This window comes from Bombina bombina, chromosome 7, assembly GCF_027579735.1.
Source record: "Bombina bombina isolate aBomBom1 chromosome 7, aBomBom1.pri, whole genome shotgun sequence".
Classification (NCBI taxonomy): Eukaryota; Metazoa; Chordata; class Amphibia; order Anura; family Bombinatoridae; genus Bombina; species Bombina bombina.
The window spans coordinates 62,824,995-62,844,912 of NC_069505.1; the positions used below are offsets into that span (position 1 = coordinate 62,824,995).

General features: G+C 31.4%; 1 protein-coding gene across 1 annotated transcript in view; it reads right to left on the reverse strand.

Moving 5' to 3' along the window:
• LOC128636223 (synaptotagmin-7-like) overlaps positions 1–19,918 on the reverse strand; it is a 990,418-nt gene that overhangs the window by 6,447 nt on the left and 964,053 nt on the right. Inside the window, exon 13 of the mRNA XM_053689266.1 lies at positions 14,704–14,903. Coding sequence (XP_053545241.1) covers positions 14,704–14,903 — 200 coding nt within the window. The remainder of the gene's footprint in view (positions 1–14,703; positions 14,904–19,918) is intronic.

Consider the following 19,918-nt stretch of genomic DNA (forward strand, 5'->3'; position numbering starts at 1 on the left):
ATTTAGGCATTTTTGTACAAGGTTGAATAATATGATATTTTGGGGTGAAAATATAGCAAATACCACGTGATCCACCAGACCCTTTGAAAACCCATCACAGTTTAACCATTTGCACATTAATTATACTTTTAGAATAGTTATGACATTATTAGAAAGATAGAAGTCAAAATTAAGCATTAACAATTTAGAAAGAAATGTATGTTGTCCTTCTGTTATCAAGTTTACCTTCGTTGCTCAGGCTCCTTGGTGGAAACCTAGCTAATTTCTGTGACAACATATCTATATAGGTTCTTAAAGGGACAGTGTACTGTAAAATTGTTTTTCCCTTAATGTGTTTCTAACAACTTATTATATCAGCTGCAGATTATACAATGTTTGGGAAATTGCTTTGTTTGGTTTATTTTTGTATATTAAAGGGACATTAAACACTTTGAGATGGTAATATAAAATGATAAATTGTATATAATAAAACAGCTCTGCAATATACTTTCATTATTTATTTTGTCCTCTTTGCCTGTAATTCCATTCTGAAATTGTGAGCTTTTCAGTTCCTGTTAGAAATGGAAGTGCAGAACACTTTTAAATCCAGCACAACCATTGGCTGCACACTCTAATGACCTATGTATAACTGTCCCTAATTGGCCACAGCAGAGAAGGTAACACAAGTTACAACATGGCAGCTCCCAGTGTTTTATAGACACTAAAACTTTACACTTATTTTGTCACTTTTTAAACAACTAATGAAACTCTAAAAAATACATCTACATGTTAGTCATGGACTAATCTTTTATTTGAATGCATCATTCTATCTAGCATGTATTTAGTGTTTAATGTCCCTTTAAATAATTGGTTTTGTTCTTTGAAACCACAACCTATTAAAATTGGTTGAGCTTTCAGGAAAAATCAGATCTTATTTTATCACTCTCTGTACACAGATTTGCTTCTTTATATTATTACTGTCTATATACCAAAGCCCAATAGAGAGAACAGCTGAAAATTAACATTGTATTGCTTATCTCTTCTACCTCCCACTTGGAGTGTAATTTATTTTGCTGTATATGTTTACACAGCTTTTTATAGTGGCTACTTAAGTATAGAAACTTTCAGTATAGACATTGATCGCAAAGGCAAAATCAGCTTATTTTCAACTGCTGAAATAAAGGTAAACATGTTAACATACTCCAGCAAGTGAAATGGATCATAGTGAAAAAATTAAAGGGGAGGAAATTAGGGTAAGCTGTCCTTATAGCCACTATATGGCTGCATCATTTGTATAAATGTTATAGATATTATCTCAAGACACGATCATGACCAGTAATTATTATTATTCTTAATTGTACTCTCTATCTGGATCTTGAAATTTTAATTTTGACTTCCATTTAATCCACAAAGCATCATATATACCAGTCTGTCAGCCAAAATAGAAATACATATGTAAAATCTACATATGGGTACATCTATTAATAAGTAATTATATTAATGCCCAATTTATCTCTTATGTTATATTTATTGTGCATGTATGAATAGATCTTATGGTATATGTATTGTGCATGTATGAATAGATCTTATGGTATATGTATTGTCCATGTATGAATAGATCTTATGGTTTATGTATTGTGCATGTATGAATAGATCTTATGGTATATGTATTGTGCATGTATAAATGGATCTTATGGTATATGTATTGTGCATGTATGAATGGATCTTATGGTTTATGTATTGCGCAAGTATGAATAGATCTTATGGTATATGTATTGTGCATGTATGAATAGATCTTATGGTATATGTATTGTGCATGTATGAATAGATCTTATGGTTTATGTATTGTGCATGTATGAATAGATCTTATGGTATATGTATTGTGCATGTATAAATGGATCTTATGGTATATGTATTGTGCATGTATGAATGGATCTTATGGTTTATGTATTGCGCAAGTATGAATAGATCTTATGGTATATGTATTGTGCATGTATGAATAGATCTTATGGTATATGTATTGTGCATGTATAAATAGATCTTATGGTATATGTATTGTGCATGTATTAATGGATCTTATGGTATATGCATTGTGCATGTATAAATGGATCTTATGGTATATGTATTGTGCATGTATGGATGGATCTTATGGTATATGTATTGTGAATGTATGAATAGATCTTATGGTATATGTATTGTGCATGTATGAATAGATCTTATGGTATATGTATTGTGCATGTATGAATGGATCTTATGGTATATGTATTGTGCATGTATGAATAGATCTTATGGTATATGTATTGTGCATGTATAAATGGATCTTATGGTATATGTATTGTGCATGTATGAATAGATCTTATGGTATATGTATTGTGCATGTATGAATAGATCTTATGGTATATGTATTGTGCATGTATGAATAGATCTTATGGTATATGTATTGTGCATGTATGAATAGATCTTATGGTATATGTATTGTTCATGTATGAATGGATCTTATGGTATATGTATTGTGAATGTATGAATGGATCTTATGGTATATGTATTGTGCATGTATGAATAGATCTTATGGTATATGTATTGTGCATGTATGAATGGATCTTATGGTATATGCATTGTGCATGTATAAATGGATCTTATGGTATATGTATTGTGCATGTATGGATGGATCTTATGGTATATGCATCTATGAATAGATCTTATGGTATATGTATTGTGCATGTATGAAAAGATCTTATGGTATATGTATTGTGCATGTATGAATAGATCTTATGGTATATGTATTGTGCATGTATGAATAGATCTTATGGTATATGTATTGTGCATGAATGAATAGATCTTATGGTATATGTATTGTGCATGTATGAATAGATCTTATGGGATATGTATTGTACATGAATGAATAGATCTTATGGTATATGTACTGTGCATGTATGAAAAGATCTTATGGTATATGTATTGTGCATGTATGAATAGATCTTATGGTATATGTATTGTGCATGTATGAATAGATCTTATGGTATATGTATTGTGCATGTATGAATAGATCTTATGGTATATGTATTGTGCATGAATGAATAGATCTTATGGTATATGTATTGTGCATGTATGAATAGATCTTATGGGATATGTATTGTACATGAATGAATAGATCTTATGGTATATGTACTGTGCATGTATGAAAAGATCTTATGGTATATGTATTGTGCATGTATTAATAGATCTTATGGTATATGTATTGTGCATGTATAAATGGATCTTTTAGTATATGTATTGCGCATGTATGAATAGATCTTATGGTTTATATATTGTGCATGTATGAATAGATCTTATGATATATGTATTGTACATGTATGAATAGATCTTATGGTATATGTATTGTGCATGTATAAATGGATCTTATGGTTTATGTATTGCGCAAGTATGAAGAGATCTTATGGTATATGTATTGTGCATGTATGAATAGATCTTATGGTATATGTATTATGCATGTATGAATAGATCTTATGGTATATATATTGTACATGTATGAATGGATCTTATGGTATATGTATTGTGCATGTATAAATGGATCTTATGGTATATGTATTGTGCATGTATGAATAGATCTTATGATATATGTATTGTGCATGTATGAATAGATCTTATGATATATGTATTGTGCATGTATTAATAGATCTTATGGTATATGTATTGTGCATGTATAAATGGATCTTATGGTATATGTATTGTGCATGTATGAATGGATCTTATGGTATATGTATTGTGCATGTATTAATAGATCTTATGGTATAGTTATTGTGCATGTATGAATAGATCTTATGGTATATGTTTTGTGCATGTATGAATAGATCTTATGGTTTATATATTGTGCATGTATGAATAGATCTTATGGTTTATATATTGTGCATGTATGAATGGATCTTATGGTATATGTATTGTGCATGTATGAATAGATCTTATGGTATATGTATTGTGCATGTATAAATGGATCTTATGGTATATGTATTGTGCATGTATTAATGGATCTTATGGTATATGTATTGTGCATGTATGAACAGATCTTATGGTATATGTATTGTGCATGTGCGAAAAGGTCTTATGGTTTATATATTGTGCATGTATGAATGGATCTTATGGTATATGTATTGTGCATGTATGAAAAGATCTTATGGTATATGTATTGTGCATGTATAAATGGATCTTATGTTATATGAATTTTGCATGTATTAATGGATCTTATGGTATATGTATTGTGCATGCATGAATGGATCTTATGGTATATGTATTGTGCATGTATGAATGGATCTTAGGGTATATGTATTTTGCATGAATGAAAAGATCTTATGGTATATGTATTGTGCATGCATGAATAGATCTTATGGTATATGTATTGTGCATGTATGAATGGATCTTATGGTATATGTATTGTGCATGTATGAATAGATCTTATGGTTTATATATTGTGCATGTATGAATAGATCTTATGATATATGTATTGTGCATGTATAAATGGATCTTATGGTATATGTATTGTGCATGTATGAATAGATCTTATGGTTTATGTATTGCGCAAGTATGAAGAGATCTTATGGTTTATGTATTGTGCATGTATGAATAGATCTTATGGTATATGTATTGTGCATGTATAAATGGATCTTATGGTATATGTATTGTGCATGTATGAATGGATCTTATGGTTTATGTATTGCGCAAGTATGAATAGATCTTATGGTATATGTATTGTGCATGTATGAATAGATCTTATGGTATATGTATTGTGCATGTATAAATAGATCTTATGGTATATGTATTGTGCATGTATTAATGGATCTTATGGTATATGCATTGTGCATGTATAAATGGATCTTATGGTATATGTATTGTGCATGTATGAATGGATCTTATGGTATATGTATTGTGCTTGTATGAATAGATCTTATGGTATATGTATTGTGCATGTATGAATAGATCTTATGGTATATGTATTGTGCATGTATGAATAGATCTTATGGTATATGTATTGTGCATGTATGAATAGATCTTATGGTATATGTATTGTGCATGTATGAATAGATCTTATGGTATATGTATTGTGCATGTATGAATAGATCTTATGGTATATGTATTGTTCATGTATGAATGGATCTTATGGTATATGTATTGTGAATGTATGAATAGATCTTATGGTATATGTATTGTGCATGTATGAATAGATCTTATGGTATATGTATTGTGCATGTATGAATGGATCTTATGTTATATATATTGTGCATGTATGAATAGATCTTATGGTATATGTATTGTGCATGTATAAATGGATCTTATGGTATATGTATTGTGCATGTATGAATGGATCTTATGGTATATGCATTGTGCATGTATAAATGGATCTTATGGTATATGTATTGTGCATGTATGGATGGATCTTATGGTATATGCATCTATGAATAGATCTTATGGTATATGTATTGTGCATGTATGAATAGATCTTATGGTATATGTATTGTGCATGTATGAATAGATCTTATGGTATATGTATTGTGCATGTATGAATAGATCTTATGGTATATGTATTGTGCATGAATGAATAGATCTTATGGTATATGTATTGTGCATGTATGAATAGATCTTATGGGATATGTATTGTACATGAATGAATAGATCTTATGGTATATGTACTGTGCATGTATGAAAAGATCTTATGGTATATGTATTGTGCATGTATTAATAGATCTTATGGTATATGTATTGTGCATGTATAAATGGATCTTATAGTATATGTATTGTGCATGTATGAATAGATCTTATGGTTTATATATTGTGCATGTATGAATAGATCTTATGATATATGTATTGTACATGTATGAATAGATCTTATGGTATATGTATTGTGCATGTATAAATGGATCTTATGGTTTATGTATTGCGCAAGTATGAAGAGATCTTATGGTATATGTATTGTGCATGTATGAATAGATCTTATGGTATATGTATTATGCATGTATGAATAGATCTTATGGTATATATATTGTACATGTATGAATGGATCTTATGGTATATGTATTGTGCATGTATAAATGGATCTTATGGTATATGTATTGTGCATGTATGAATAGATCTTATGATATATGTATTGTGCATGTATTAATAGATCTTATGGTATATGTATTGTGCATGTATAAATGGATCTTATGGTATATGTATTGTGCATGTATGAATGGATCTTATGGTATATGTATTGTGCATGTATTAATAGATCTTATGGTATATGTATTGTGCATGTATGAATAGATCTTATGGTATATGTCTTGTGCATGTATGAATAGATCTTATGGTTTATATATTGTGCATGTATGAATAGATCTTATGGTTTATATATTGTGCATGTATGAATGGATCTTATGGTATATGTATTGTGCATGTATGAATAGATCTTATGGTATATGTATTGTGCATGTATAAATGGATCTTATGGTATATGTATTGTGCATGTATTAATGGATCTTATGGTATATGTATTGTGCGTGTATGAACAGATCTTATGGTATATGTATTGTGCATGTGCGAAAAGGTCTTATGGTTTATATATTGTGCATGTATGAATGGATCTTATGGTATATGTATTGTGCATGTATGAAAAGATCTTATGGTATATGTATTGTGCATGTATAAATGGATCTTATGTTATATGAATTTTGCATGTATTAATGGATCTTATGGTATATGTATTGTGCATGCATGAATGGATCTTATGGTATATGTATTGTGCATGTATGAATGGATCTTAGGGTATATGTATTTTGCATGAATGAAAAGATCTTATGGTATATGTATTGTGCATGTATGAATAGATCTTATGGTATATGTATTGTGCATGTATGAATGGATCTTATGGTATATGTATTGTGCATGTATAAATGGATCTTATGGTATATGTATTGTGCATGTATGAACAGATCTTATGGTATATGTATTGTGCATGTGCGAAAAGGTCTTATGGTTTATATATTGTGCATGTATGAATGGATCTTATGGTATATGTATTGTGCATGTATGAAAAGATCTTATGGTATATGTATTGTGCATGTATAAATGGATCTTATGTTATATGAATTTTGCATGTATTAATGGATCTTATGGTTTATGTATTGTGCATGCATGAATGGATCTTATGGTATATGTATTGTGCATGTATGAATGGATCTTAGGGTATATGTATTTTGCATGAATGAAAAGATCTTATGGTATATGTATTGTGCATGTATGAATAGATCTTATGGTATATGTATTGTGCATGTATGAATGGATCTTATGGTATATGTATTGTGCATGTATGAATAGATCTTATGGTTTATATATTGTGCATGTATGAATAGATCTTATGATATATGTATTGTGCATGTATAAATGGATCTTATGGTATATGTATTGTGCATGTATGAATAGATCTTATGGTTTATGTATTGCGCAAGTATGAAGAGATCTTATGGTATATGTATTGTGCATGTATGAATAGATCTTATGGTATATGTATTATGCATGTATGAATAGATCTTATGGTATATATATTGTACATGTATGAATGGATCTTATGGTATATGTATTGTGCATGTATAAATGGAACTTATGGTATATGTATTGTGCATGTAAGAATAGATCTTATGATATATGTATTGTGCATGTATGAATAGATCTTATGATATATGTATTGTGCATGTATTAATAGATCTTATGGTATATGTATTGTGCATGTATGAATAGATCTTATGGTTTATGTATTGTGCATGTATGAATAGATCTTATGGTATATGTATTGTGCATGTATAAATGGATCTTATGGTATATGTATTGTGCATGTATGAATGGATCTTATGGTATATGTATTGTGCTTGTATGAATAGATCTTATGGTATATGTATTGTGCATGTATGAATAGATCTTATGGTATATGTATTGTGCAGGTATGAATAGATCTTATGGTATATGTATTGTGCATGTATGAATAGATCTTATGGTATATGTATTGTGCATGTATGAATAGATCTTATGGTATATGTATTGTTCATGTATGAATGGATCTTATGGTATATGTATTGTGAATGTATGAATAGATCTTATGGTATATGTATTGTGCATGTATGAATAGATCTTATGGTATATGTATTGTGCATGTATGAATGGATCTTATGTTATATATATTGTGCATGTATGAATAGATCTTATGGTATATGTATTGTGCATGTATAAATGGATCTTATGGTATATGTATTGTGCATGTATGAATGGATCTTATGGTATATGCATTGTGCATGTATAAATGGATCTTATGGTATATGTATTGTGCATGTATGGATGGATCTTATGGTATATGCATCTATGAATAGATCTTATGGTATATGTATTTTGCATGTATGAATAGATCTTATGGTATATGTATTGTGCATGTATTAATAGATCTTATGGTATATGTATTTTGCATGTATGAATAGATCTTATGGTATATGTACTGTGCATGTATGAAAAGATCTTATGGTATATGTATTGTGCATGTATTAATAGATCTTATGGTATATGTATTGTGCATGTATAAATGGATCTTATAGTATATGTATTGTGCATGTATGAATAGATCTTATGGTTTATATATTGTGCATGTATGAATAGATCTTATGATATATGTATTGTACATGTATGAATAGATCTTATGGTATATGTATTGTGCATGTATAAATGGATCTTATGGTTTATGTATTGCGCAAGTATGAAGAGATCTTATGGTATATGTATTGTGCATGTATGAATAGATCTTATGGTATATGTATTATGCATGTATGAATAGATCTTATGGTATATATATTGTACATGTATGAATGGATCTTATGGTATATGTATTGTGCATGTATAAATGGATCTTATGGTATATGTATTGTGCATGTATGAATAGATCTTATGATATATGTATTGTGCATGTATGAATAGATCTTATGATATATGTATTGTGCATGTATTAATAGATCTTATGGTATATGTATTGTGCATGTATAAATGGATCTTATGGTATATGTATTGTGCATGTATGAATGGATCTTATGGTATATGTATTGTGCATGTATTAATAGATCTTATGGTATATGTATTGTGCATGTATGAATAGATCTTATGGTATATGTCTTGTGCATGTATGAATAGATCTTATGGTTTATATATTGTGCATGTATGAATAGATCTTATGGTTTATATATTGTGCATGTATGAATGGATCTTATGGTATATGTATTGTGCATGTATGAATAGATCTTATGGTATATGTATTGTGCATGTATAAATGGATCTTATGGTATATGTATTGTGCATGTATTAATGGATCTTATGGTATATGTATTGTGCATGTATGAACAGATCTTATGGTATATGTATTGTGCATGTGCGAAAAGGTCTTATGGTTTATATATTGTGCATGTATGAATGGATCTTATGGTATATGTATTGTGCATGTATGAAAAGATCTTATGGTATATGTATTGTGCATGTATAAATGGATCTTATGTTATATGAATTTTGCATGTATTAATGGATCTTATGGTATATGTATTGTGCATGCATGAATGGATCTTATGGTATATGTATTGTGCATGTATGAATGGATCTTAGGGTATATGTATTTTGCATGAATGAAAAGATCTTATGGTATATGTATTGTGCATGTATGAATAGATCTTATGGTATATGTATTGTGCATGTATGAATGGATCTTATGGTATATGTATTGTGCATGTATGAATAGATCTTATGATATATGTATTGTGCATGTATGAATAGATCTTATGGTATATGTATTGTGCATGTATAAATGGATCTTATGGTATATGTATTGTGCATGTATAAATGGATCTTATGGTATATGTATTGTGCATGTATAAATGGATCTTATGGTATATGTATTGTGCATGTATGAATGGATCTTATGGTATATGTATTGTGCATGTATCAATAGATCTTATGGTATATATATTGTACATGTATGAATGGATCTTATGGTATATGTATTGTGCATGTAAAACGATCTTATGGTATATGTATTGTGCATGTATGAATGGATCTTATGGTATATGCATTGTGCATGTATAAATAGATCTTATGGTATATGTATTGTGCATGTATGAATAGATCTTATGATATATGTATTGTGCATGTATGAATAGATCTTATGATATATGTATTGTGCATGTATTAATAGATCGTATGGTATATGTATTGTGCATGTATAAATGGATCTTATGGTATATGTATTGTGCATGTATGAATAGATCTTATGGTATATGTATTGTGCATGTATGAATAGATCTTATGGTTTATATATTGTGCATGTATGAATAGATCTTTTGGTATATGTATTGTGCATGTATGAATAGATCTTATGATATATGTATTGTGCATGTATGAATAGATCTTATGATATATGTATTGTGCATGTATTAATAGATCTTATGGTATATGTATTGTGCATGTATAAATGGATCTTATGGTATATGTATTGTGCATGTATTAATGGATCTTATGGTATATGTATTGTGCATGTATGAACAGATCTTATGGTATATGTATTGTGCATGTGCGAAAAGGTCTTATGGTTTATATATTGTGCATGTATGAATGGATCTTATGGTATATGTATTGTGCATGTATGAAAAGATCTTATGGTATATGTATTGTGCATGTATAAATGGATCTTATGTTATATGAATTGTGCATGTATTAATGGATCTTATGGTATATGTATTGTGCATGCATGAATGGATCTTATGGTATATGTATTGTGCATGTATGAATGGATCTTAGGGTATATGTATTTTGCATGAATGAAAAGATCTTATGGTATATGTATTGTGCATGTATGAATAGATCTTATGGTATATGTATTGTGCATGTATGAATGGATCTTATGGTATATGTATTGTGCATGTATGAATAGATCTTATGATATATGTATTGTGCATGTATGAATAGATCTTATGGTTTATGTATATATGTATTGTGCATGTATAAATGGATCTTATGGTATATGTATTGTGCATGTATGAATGGATCTTATGGTATATGTATTGTGCATGTATGAATAGATCTTATGGTATATATATTGTAGATGTATGAATGGATCTTATGGTATATGTATTGTGCATGTAAAAGGATCTTATGGTATATGTATTGTGCATGTATGAATGGATCTTATGGTATATGTATTGTGCATGTATGAACAGATCTTATGGTATATGTATTGTGCATGTATGAATGGATCTTATGGTATATGCATTGTGCATGTATAAATAGATCTTATGGTATATGTATTGTGCATGTATGAATAGATCTTATGATATATGTATTGTGCATATATGAATAGATCTTATGATATATGTATTGTGCATGTATTAATAGATCGTATGGTATATGTATTGTGCATGTATAAATGGATCTTATGGTATATGTATTGTGCATGTATGAATAGATCTTATGGTATATGTATTGTGCATGTATGAATAGATCTTATGGTTTATATATTGTGCATGTATGAATAGATCTTTTGGTATATGTATTGTGCATGTATAAATGGATCTTATGGTATATGTATTGTGCATGTATGAATAGATCTTATGATATATGTATTGTGCATGTATGAATAGATCTTATGATATATGTATTGTGCATGTATTAATAGATCTTATGGTATATGTATTGTGCATGTATAAATGGATCTTATGGTATATGTATTGTGCATGTATGAATAGATCTTATGGTATATGTATTGTGCATGTATAAATGGATCTTATGGCATATGTATTGTGCATGTATTAATGGATCTTATGGTATATGTATTGTGCATGTATGAAAAGATCTTATGGTATATGTATTGTGCATGTATGAATAGATCTTATGGTATATGTATTGTGCATGTATAAATGGATCTTATGGTATATGTATTGTGCATGTATTAATGGATCTTATGGTATATGTATTGTGCATGTATGAATAGATCTTATGGTATATGTATTGTGCATGTATGAATAGATCTTATGGTATATGTATTGTGCATGTATGAATAGATCTTATGGTACATGTATTGTGCATGTATTAATGGATCTTATGGTATATGTATTGTGCATGTATGAATAGATCTAATGGTATATGTATTGTGCATGTATGAATAGATCTTATGGTATATGTATTTTGCATGTATGAATAGATCTTATGGTATATGTATTGTGCATGTATGAATAGATCTTATGGTTTATATATTGTACATGTATGAATGGATCTTATGGTTTATATATTGTGCATGTATAAGTGGATCTTATGGTTTATATATTGTACATGTATGAATGGATCTTATGGTATATATATTGTGCATGTATAAATGGACCTTATGGTATATGTATTGTGCATGTATGAATGGATCTTATGGTATATGTATTGTGCATGAATGAATAGATCTTATGGTATATGTATTGCGCATGTATGAATGGATTTTATGGTATATGTATTGTGCATGTATGAATAGATCTTATGATATATGTATTGTGCATGTATGAATGGATCTTATGGTATATGTATTGTGCATGTATTAATAGATCTTATGGTATATGTATTGTGCATGTATGAATGGATCTTATGGTATATGTATTGTGCATGTATTAATAGATCTTATGGTATATGTATTGTGCATGTATGATTATATCTTATGGTATATGTATTGTACATGTATGAATAGATCTTATGGTTTATGTATTGTACAGGTATGAATAGATCTTATGTTACATGCATTGTGCATGTATTAATGGATCTTATGGTATATGTATTGTGCATGTATGAATGGATCTTATGGTATATGTATTGTGCATGTATGAATAGATCTTATGGTATATGTATTGTACAGGTATGAATAGATCTTATGTTACATGTATTGTGCATGTATGAATAGATCTTATGGTATATGTATTGTGCATGTATGAATAGATCTTATGGTATATGTATTGTGCATGTATAAATGGATCTTATGGTTTATGTATTGTGCATGTATGAAAAGATCTCATGGTATATGTATTGTGCATGTATGAATGGATCTTATGGTATATGTATTGTGCATGTATGAATGGATCTTATGGTATATGTATTGTGCATGTATGAATGGATCTTATGGTTTATGTATTGTGCATTTATGAATGGATCTTATGGTATATGTATTGTGCATGTATGAATGGATCTTATGGTATATGTATTGTGCATGTATGAATAGATCTTATGATATATGTATTGTGCATGTATGAATAGATCTTATGGTATATGTATTGTGCATGTATGAATGGATCTTATGGTATATGTATTGTGCATGTATGAATAGATCTTATGATATATGTATTGTGCATGTATGAATAGATCTTATGATATATGTATTGTGCATGTATGAATAGATCTTATGGTATATGTATTGTGCGTGTATGAATGGATCTTATGGTTTATGTATTGTGCATGTATGAATAGATCTTATGGTATATGTATTGTCCATGTATGAATAGATCTTATGGTTTATGTATTGTGCATGTGTGAATGGATCTTATGGTATATGTATTGTGCATGTATGAATAGATCTTATGGTATATGTATTGTGCATGTATAAATGGATCTTATGGTATATGTATTGTGCATGTATGAATATATCTTATGGTATATGTATTGTGCATGTATAAATGGATCTTATGGTATATGTATTGTGCATGTATGAATGGATCTTATGGTATATGTATTGTGTATGTATGAATAGATCTTATGGTATATGTATTGTGCATATATGAACAGATCTTATGGTTTATTTATTGTGCATGTATGAATGGATCTATGTATTAATATGCATTCTGAGTATTATTTTGCTTGTAGACCTTTTATTAATTTTAACCAATATAACAGAAAGTTCAGGGTCAGATATGTTAGAAAGATTTAGCTGGGCAGATATTGTTATCTAAACCACTTTGTATCAGCATAAAGCTCAGACCTTCCAATTCACCTTAACATTTCCTTTGAAAATTCCCAGTAAATAATGTCCTTATATAAAATCCTGTATATCTCTATAATTACAACTACATTGGCTTCCTAGATAAGCATCTTTATGAACCAGTTTGTTTTGTGTAACATTGTCTATTTAATATATTGGAATAAATTATTATCTACACTTACCTTTTATAACTATCCTCATACTATAAAATAAGTGGTCACATCTGCTTTACCAATAACTAAAATAACTGTAAAGTCTTCTACTGTAACTCCATGAGCTACAAGGTCCTGTTGGTTTTAACTTACTACATGTGATCATGTAACTGGGTGATAACATATTATCTCACTATCGTCACTGAACATATAACTATCTGTAATCTCTTCCATGCTGAGACAATAACCTCTGCTATAATTAACTGAGGTTTCCTAGTGTGATGCCCATACAATGTTATCGCTATTGACTTCCCAGTAATGACTGTAGTCAAGTAGACTCACCTTGCCTATTACATAATTATGGCTCAGTCTATCCATTGATGACCGTAGTCAAGTAGACCCACCTTGCCTATTACATCATACTGGCTCAGTCTATCCATTGATGACCGTAATCAAGTAGACCCACCTTGCCTATTACATCATTACGGCTCAGTCTATCCATTGATGACCGTAGTCAATTAGACCCACCTTGCCTATTACATCATTACGGCTCAGTCTATCCTTGTCCATGACAGTGATAATTATGGTTGTGTCCCGAAGCTTCTCAGTTGGGATGTCAAAGATGAAGGATTCATTAAATACAGGATTCAAGCATCGTTTCATGACCACTGTCTTTTTCTTCTCCACCCTCTTGTCTTTGCACATTAGCCAAACCTTCACATACGGATCTGAGGAAAAAAGAGATGATTAAACTAATGGACCCTGTAAGATTACCTTAAAAGGACATGATTAGCCAAATGTTTAAACACTTGAAAGTGATGCAGCATAGCTGTAAAAAGCTGACGAGAAAATATCACCTGAACATTTCTAGGTAAAAAAGAAATATATTTTACCTCAAAATGTCCTAAGCATTAACACCCCCATTGTAAAGGACTTTAAGCAGCAAATCAGTATGCCTGTCCCAGGACTTGCAATGGAGCGTGCCTCATGCGCACTCATGTTATTAACATATTCAATTTAAGAGAGTTTACTATGAAATCTCATGAGATCACTGTTCATGACCTCAGCACTGCTGATGCTGATTGGCGGCTGTTCATTTCTTCCTTCTTTTTTTTTACCTGCAGCTGGGCAGTAACTGAAAGATAACATTTTACACAGCACTTACTCTGGTGAGCTGAGGAAATTATGTGGTAAAATATCTTGCTTTTTTACATAGAGATGGTCAGGTGATATTTTCCTGTCAGCTTTTTACAGTTATGCTGTATCACGTTTAAAGGGACATGAAGCCCAAAACTTTTCTATCACCATTCCGATTTAGAACATATAATTTTAAACAACATTCCAAATTACTTGTTATCCTTTGTTGAAAGAGCAGCAGTGCACTACTGGGAGCTAGCTGAACACGAATCAGATATTATAATACATTAGAAAAGTAGATTAAAATTGCATGTTCTATCTGAATAGTGAAAGTTTAATTTTGACTTTTCTGTGTCTTTAACATAAAACATTATATTGATGGAGAATATATTTTAAAACTCATCTACTGTGTACTTGTGTACATTATTTAAATAATATAGACAGATAGGTAGATATACAGACAGGGAAAGATAGATATATAGATAGATATATAGACAGTTGATAGATGATATATGATAGATTGTTAGTTAATAGATGGGTAGATGATAGATAAATAGATACACAGATAGGCACACAGATAGATAGATGATAGACACACAGATAGACAAACATAGATAGATGATAGATAGATAGATATGTAGATAGATAAATAGACACACAGATGATTGATAGATGGATGGATAGATAGATGATAGATAGATGATAGATAATATATAGATATATAGACAACTGTTGCCAATCAGTCACTAGCAGGGGGTGTCAAACATCCTGATCGTATCTGATTGTGCGGATTGATGTCCACAGCCTGCGAGGTGGAGGACGCGTTAATACCGCTGCTTCTTAACTTATGTTTCCGGCAAGCCTGAAGGCTTGTGCGGAAACAGATGCATTCACAGCAACATAAATCGGCCACTATATGCCAAACAGTCTATTTTATTGCCTGTTTTATACCAGTCCCTAATTGTCCTCAGCTGGAAAGATAGATACAGGTAAACTTATGCTAAAACCTGGCGGCGCCCATTACAGTGAAATGTAGAAAAAAAATCAGAATTAAATTACAGGAAAAGGGGCAAAATAATTAAAATATATTGCAAAGTTTTTTAACTACACATAATTAAACAGTATGAGATTATAATATAAAATGTATAATATCCCTTTAAACTTGAATTATATTGCTAATTGTAAACTAAGCACTGAGTGATATAGATTTATATTTGTGAACAAAGCACAAGTAGATCATCATCTACTAACAAATATCAATATGTTCATTAATACATGTTTTATGTCCCTTTATGCTCTGGAAAATAAGAGGTATCGTCCCCAGTAGATTCTTCTAACCTAAAAGCTGAATCTCTGATGTCTTTCCTTATGGATCCACCTAATGGTCTCTGATTAACGGATGCTCATGCGCTGCTGCTGGGACTTCGCTGTAAACAAAGATCATGGACCTGATTCGCAAAGACTCAGCGGTATGTAAAGAAATCATCATCCTTTTTTCTTGGTTAAACAACATGTATTTTTAATAGGCTTCATGTTTGAGGGGGACAAATGATTAGCCAGTGTTTTGCCTCTTTTGGGAATGAAATCACAACCCGATTTCATTATTTCCCTAATAACAGGGTCAGAGTAGAGGATTGGTAGAGATTCCTTGACTATGTTGCAAGCTTTGTTGTATTCTGCACTATATGATGTAATGAATTTCGGTTTGGTCACCTTAGATGTTTTATTTTTAGATCTATACTTCAATAATTGATTTCTAGGGATGAGATCAACATTCTTCTTTGCTTTTATAAGAATATCTTCTTTGTACCCTCGCTGTTTAAATCTTACTGTAGCTTCCCGGGCCTGGTTCTGATATTCCTGTTCGTGTGTACAATTTCTTTTAATACGTATATACAGGTGGCCCTCGGTTTACGCCAGTTTAACTTGCGCCATTTCAGAATAACAACCTTTTTTTCAGTCATGTGCAGTAATTAAAATAGCCAGTAGGTGGAGCTGTCCGCTTGTTTTGCAGCAAAGTTATGTAACTTAACAGGTCTGAAATTGATCTGTGTACACAGAACAGACATTAGTTATCGAGCAGCCACTTCCCTATTATCTTCCTGTCCAGCTGCTTGAGGTGAAGGTGCCTAACTGCCTATTAATCATTGCAGATTGAAATGCATAGAATAGGTGCAGACCCAATATTATCTAACATGCTAACAATGCAGAGAACTAATTGCAGAAAAATGCAAGTAAAAAACTTTTTTGTTCATTAAACTTAGTTTGATGATGATGCAGTCTGTTGTGTGATTATTTTATTAGGTGCTGTTAGCAAATGTTTTTGTTCATTAAACTTAGTTTGATGATGATACAATCTATATTATTAGGTTTATAATGCTGTTTAGCATTTAAAGTCTTCATTTCAAAGCTTTAAAAATAATGTATTAGGTGTTACTTATGTCAGTTTTGAGAGGGGCCTGGAACCTAACTCCCTCACTTCCCATTGACTTACATTATAAACTGGGTTTCAATTTACAACGGTTTCGATTTACAACCATTCCTTCTGGAACCTAACCCCGGCGTAAACTGAGGGCTACCTGTACTCCCCGTTAGAGATACCTTTCAGAACATGTTTTGGATGACAAGAATCGTATTTAAGTAGTGTATTGCCTGCTGTGTCTTTTCTGTACATAATAGTTTCCACAGATTGACCAACCTTTCCTCCCCGGACAGTGAGATCCAGAAAGTTAATACTTACAGTACTGTGTTCTCCTGTGATTTTGATACCACATTTATTGTTGTTCAGATAGTTGCAGAATTGATCTGCTTCCTGTTTGTCACAGTCCAGGATGAAGAAAAGATCATCTATATATCTATGATACTGTATGATCATTTCCTTAAATGGATTCCCATCTCCAAAGACATGGGACAGCTCCCACCAACCCATGAAAAGGTTGGCATAGGAGAGGACAAATTTAGCCCCCATTGCTGTCCCACGTCTTTGGAGATAGTACCCCGTCTAAAACATAAATAAATTATGAGTCAATAGAAACTCAATTGCTCTCAAGAGAAAAATCTTTGCAGCTGGTTCAAAGTTACAGTACGAATCTATAAAGAACTCTATGGCAATAATGCCCTTCTGATGATCGATAGAAGTATAGAGTGAAGTGACATCCACAACCATTAATCTATAGTTAGATTGCCATTTCAGATTTTTTGTTTTGTTAATGAAAGATGTGGTGTCCTGAATGTAGCTAGGTAACTGGGAAACTAGGCTGTAAAAAGGTGTCAACAAGCTCAGACAATGCCTCATTTAGTGAACCTATGCCAGCAATGATAGGTCTCCCTGGCAGGCATATGGAATTTTTGTGAATTTTGGGGAAATTATGGAAAATCGGGGTGACAAGATGTTTTATTGTTAATTTTTCTTCAGTTGATTGTGTTATAATTTTATTGTAGCTTGCATATTTTATTATCTCTGTAACTTCTGGGATTTGACTGTTCTTTTTTAATCTGGTGCTGAGCCCTGAGCGTTACTACACTCTGGGTTATATATTGTAACATAAGTGTCACTCCTTCACAAAACAATATTAGCAAACTCCTCTTAAAGGTGCAACAAACCTAATATTATTCTTTTATGATACATTCCTCTCCTTTTGTATAACTAAGACAGCTCAATTATTGCACTGTTTATTGTGCACCATTACAAATGTAACGACCTCCTATTGTACTTGTTAGTGTATATAATGTATCCCTTTAATGTACGTGTGTGTGATCTGTTGGCACTTTAAAAATAACCGATAATCATAATAATAATGATTCACACAGATAGAAGCGCACTCTCAGGATCGAACAACCGGCTCAATAACTTGTTAGCCTGTTCTAGGGCGATTTACCACCTGGGTGCAGCTTCTTTTAGCCCAGTAATGCTTTTCACAGAGAATAACTTTCCTGTAGTATATCAGTCTGATCCCGCCTATCACGGTCAGTCCAGCACCGAAATACCAGGCAATTCCTCTCTGAACAAGGAACATGGCAACAGCAGGTAATCGTTTCTGACTTTATTAAAGGGACACTGGACCCAAAATTTTTCTTTCATGATTCAGATAGAGCATGCAATTTAACCCTTTGAATGCTAAGCACTTTCCCACCTGGGTGCTAAGCTTTTTTAAGTTTTTTTATTTTTTTTTATTTTTTTTTAAATTAACTTTTTTTCTGTTTTTTTCCAGATCTTACACTGTTGGAAAGGTTAGGAGATTACCTTTCCAATGGTGGGTAATGGAGGTCGGTTGCTGCTTAGATGCCTGAGATGCCCCCTGCTCCTATACTTAGCATTGTTAAGTATAAATAAAATTGCGCAGTGACGTCATCACGTCATTGCATATAACGTCACCGCTCATTACGTGAAGTCCCGGCAATGCCTGTCACTATGCAGGCCCGATCACTGGGGCAGGAGCGGGTGGGAGGCCCCAGATCTCCCTCAAGGTGGGAGAGTGCTAGCAACGGCTCTGAGTCGTCATTAGCACCAGAGTGGGAAACTCTGCAACGGCTCAGAGCCGTCGTTAGCACTCAAGGGGTAAAAGCAACTTTATAATTTACTGCTATTATCAAATTTTCTTCATTC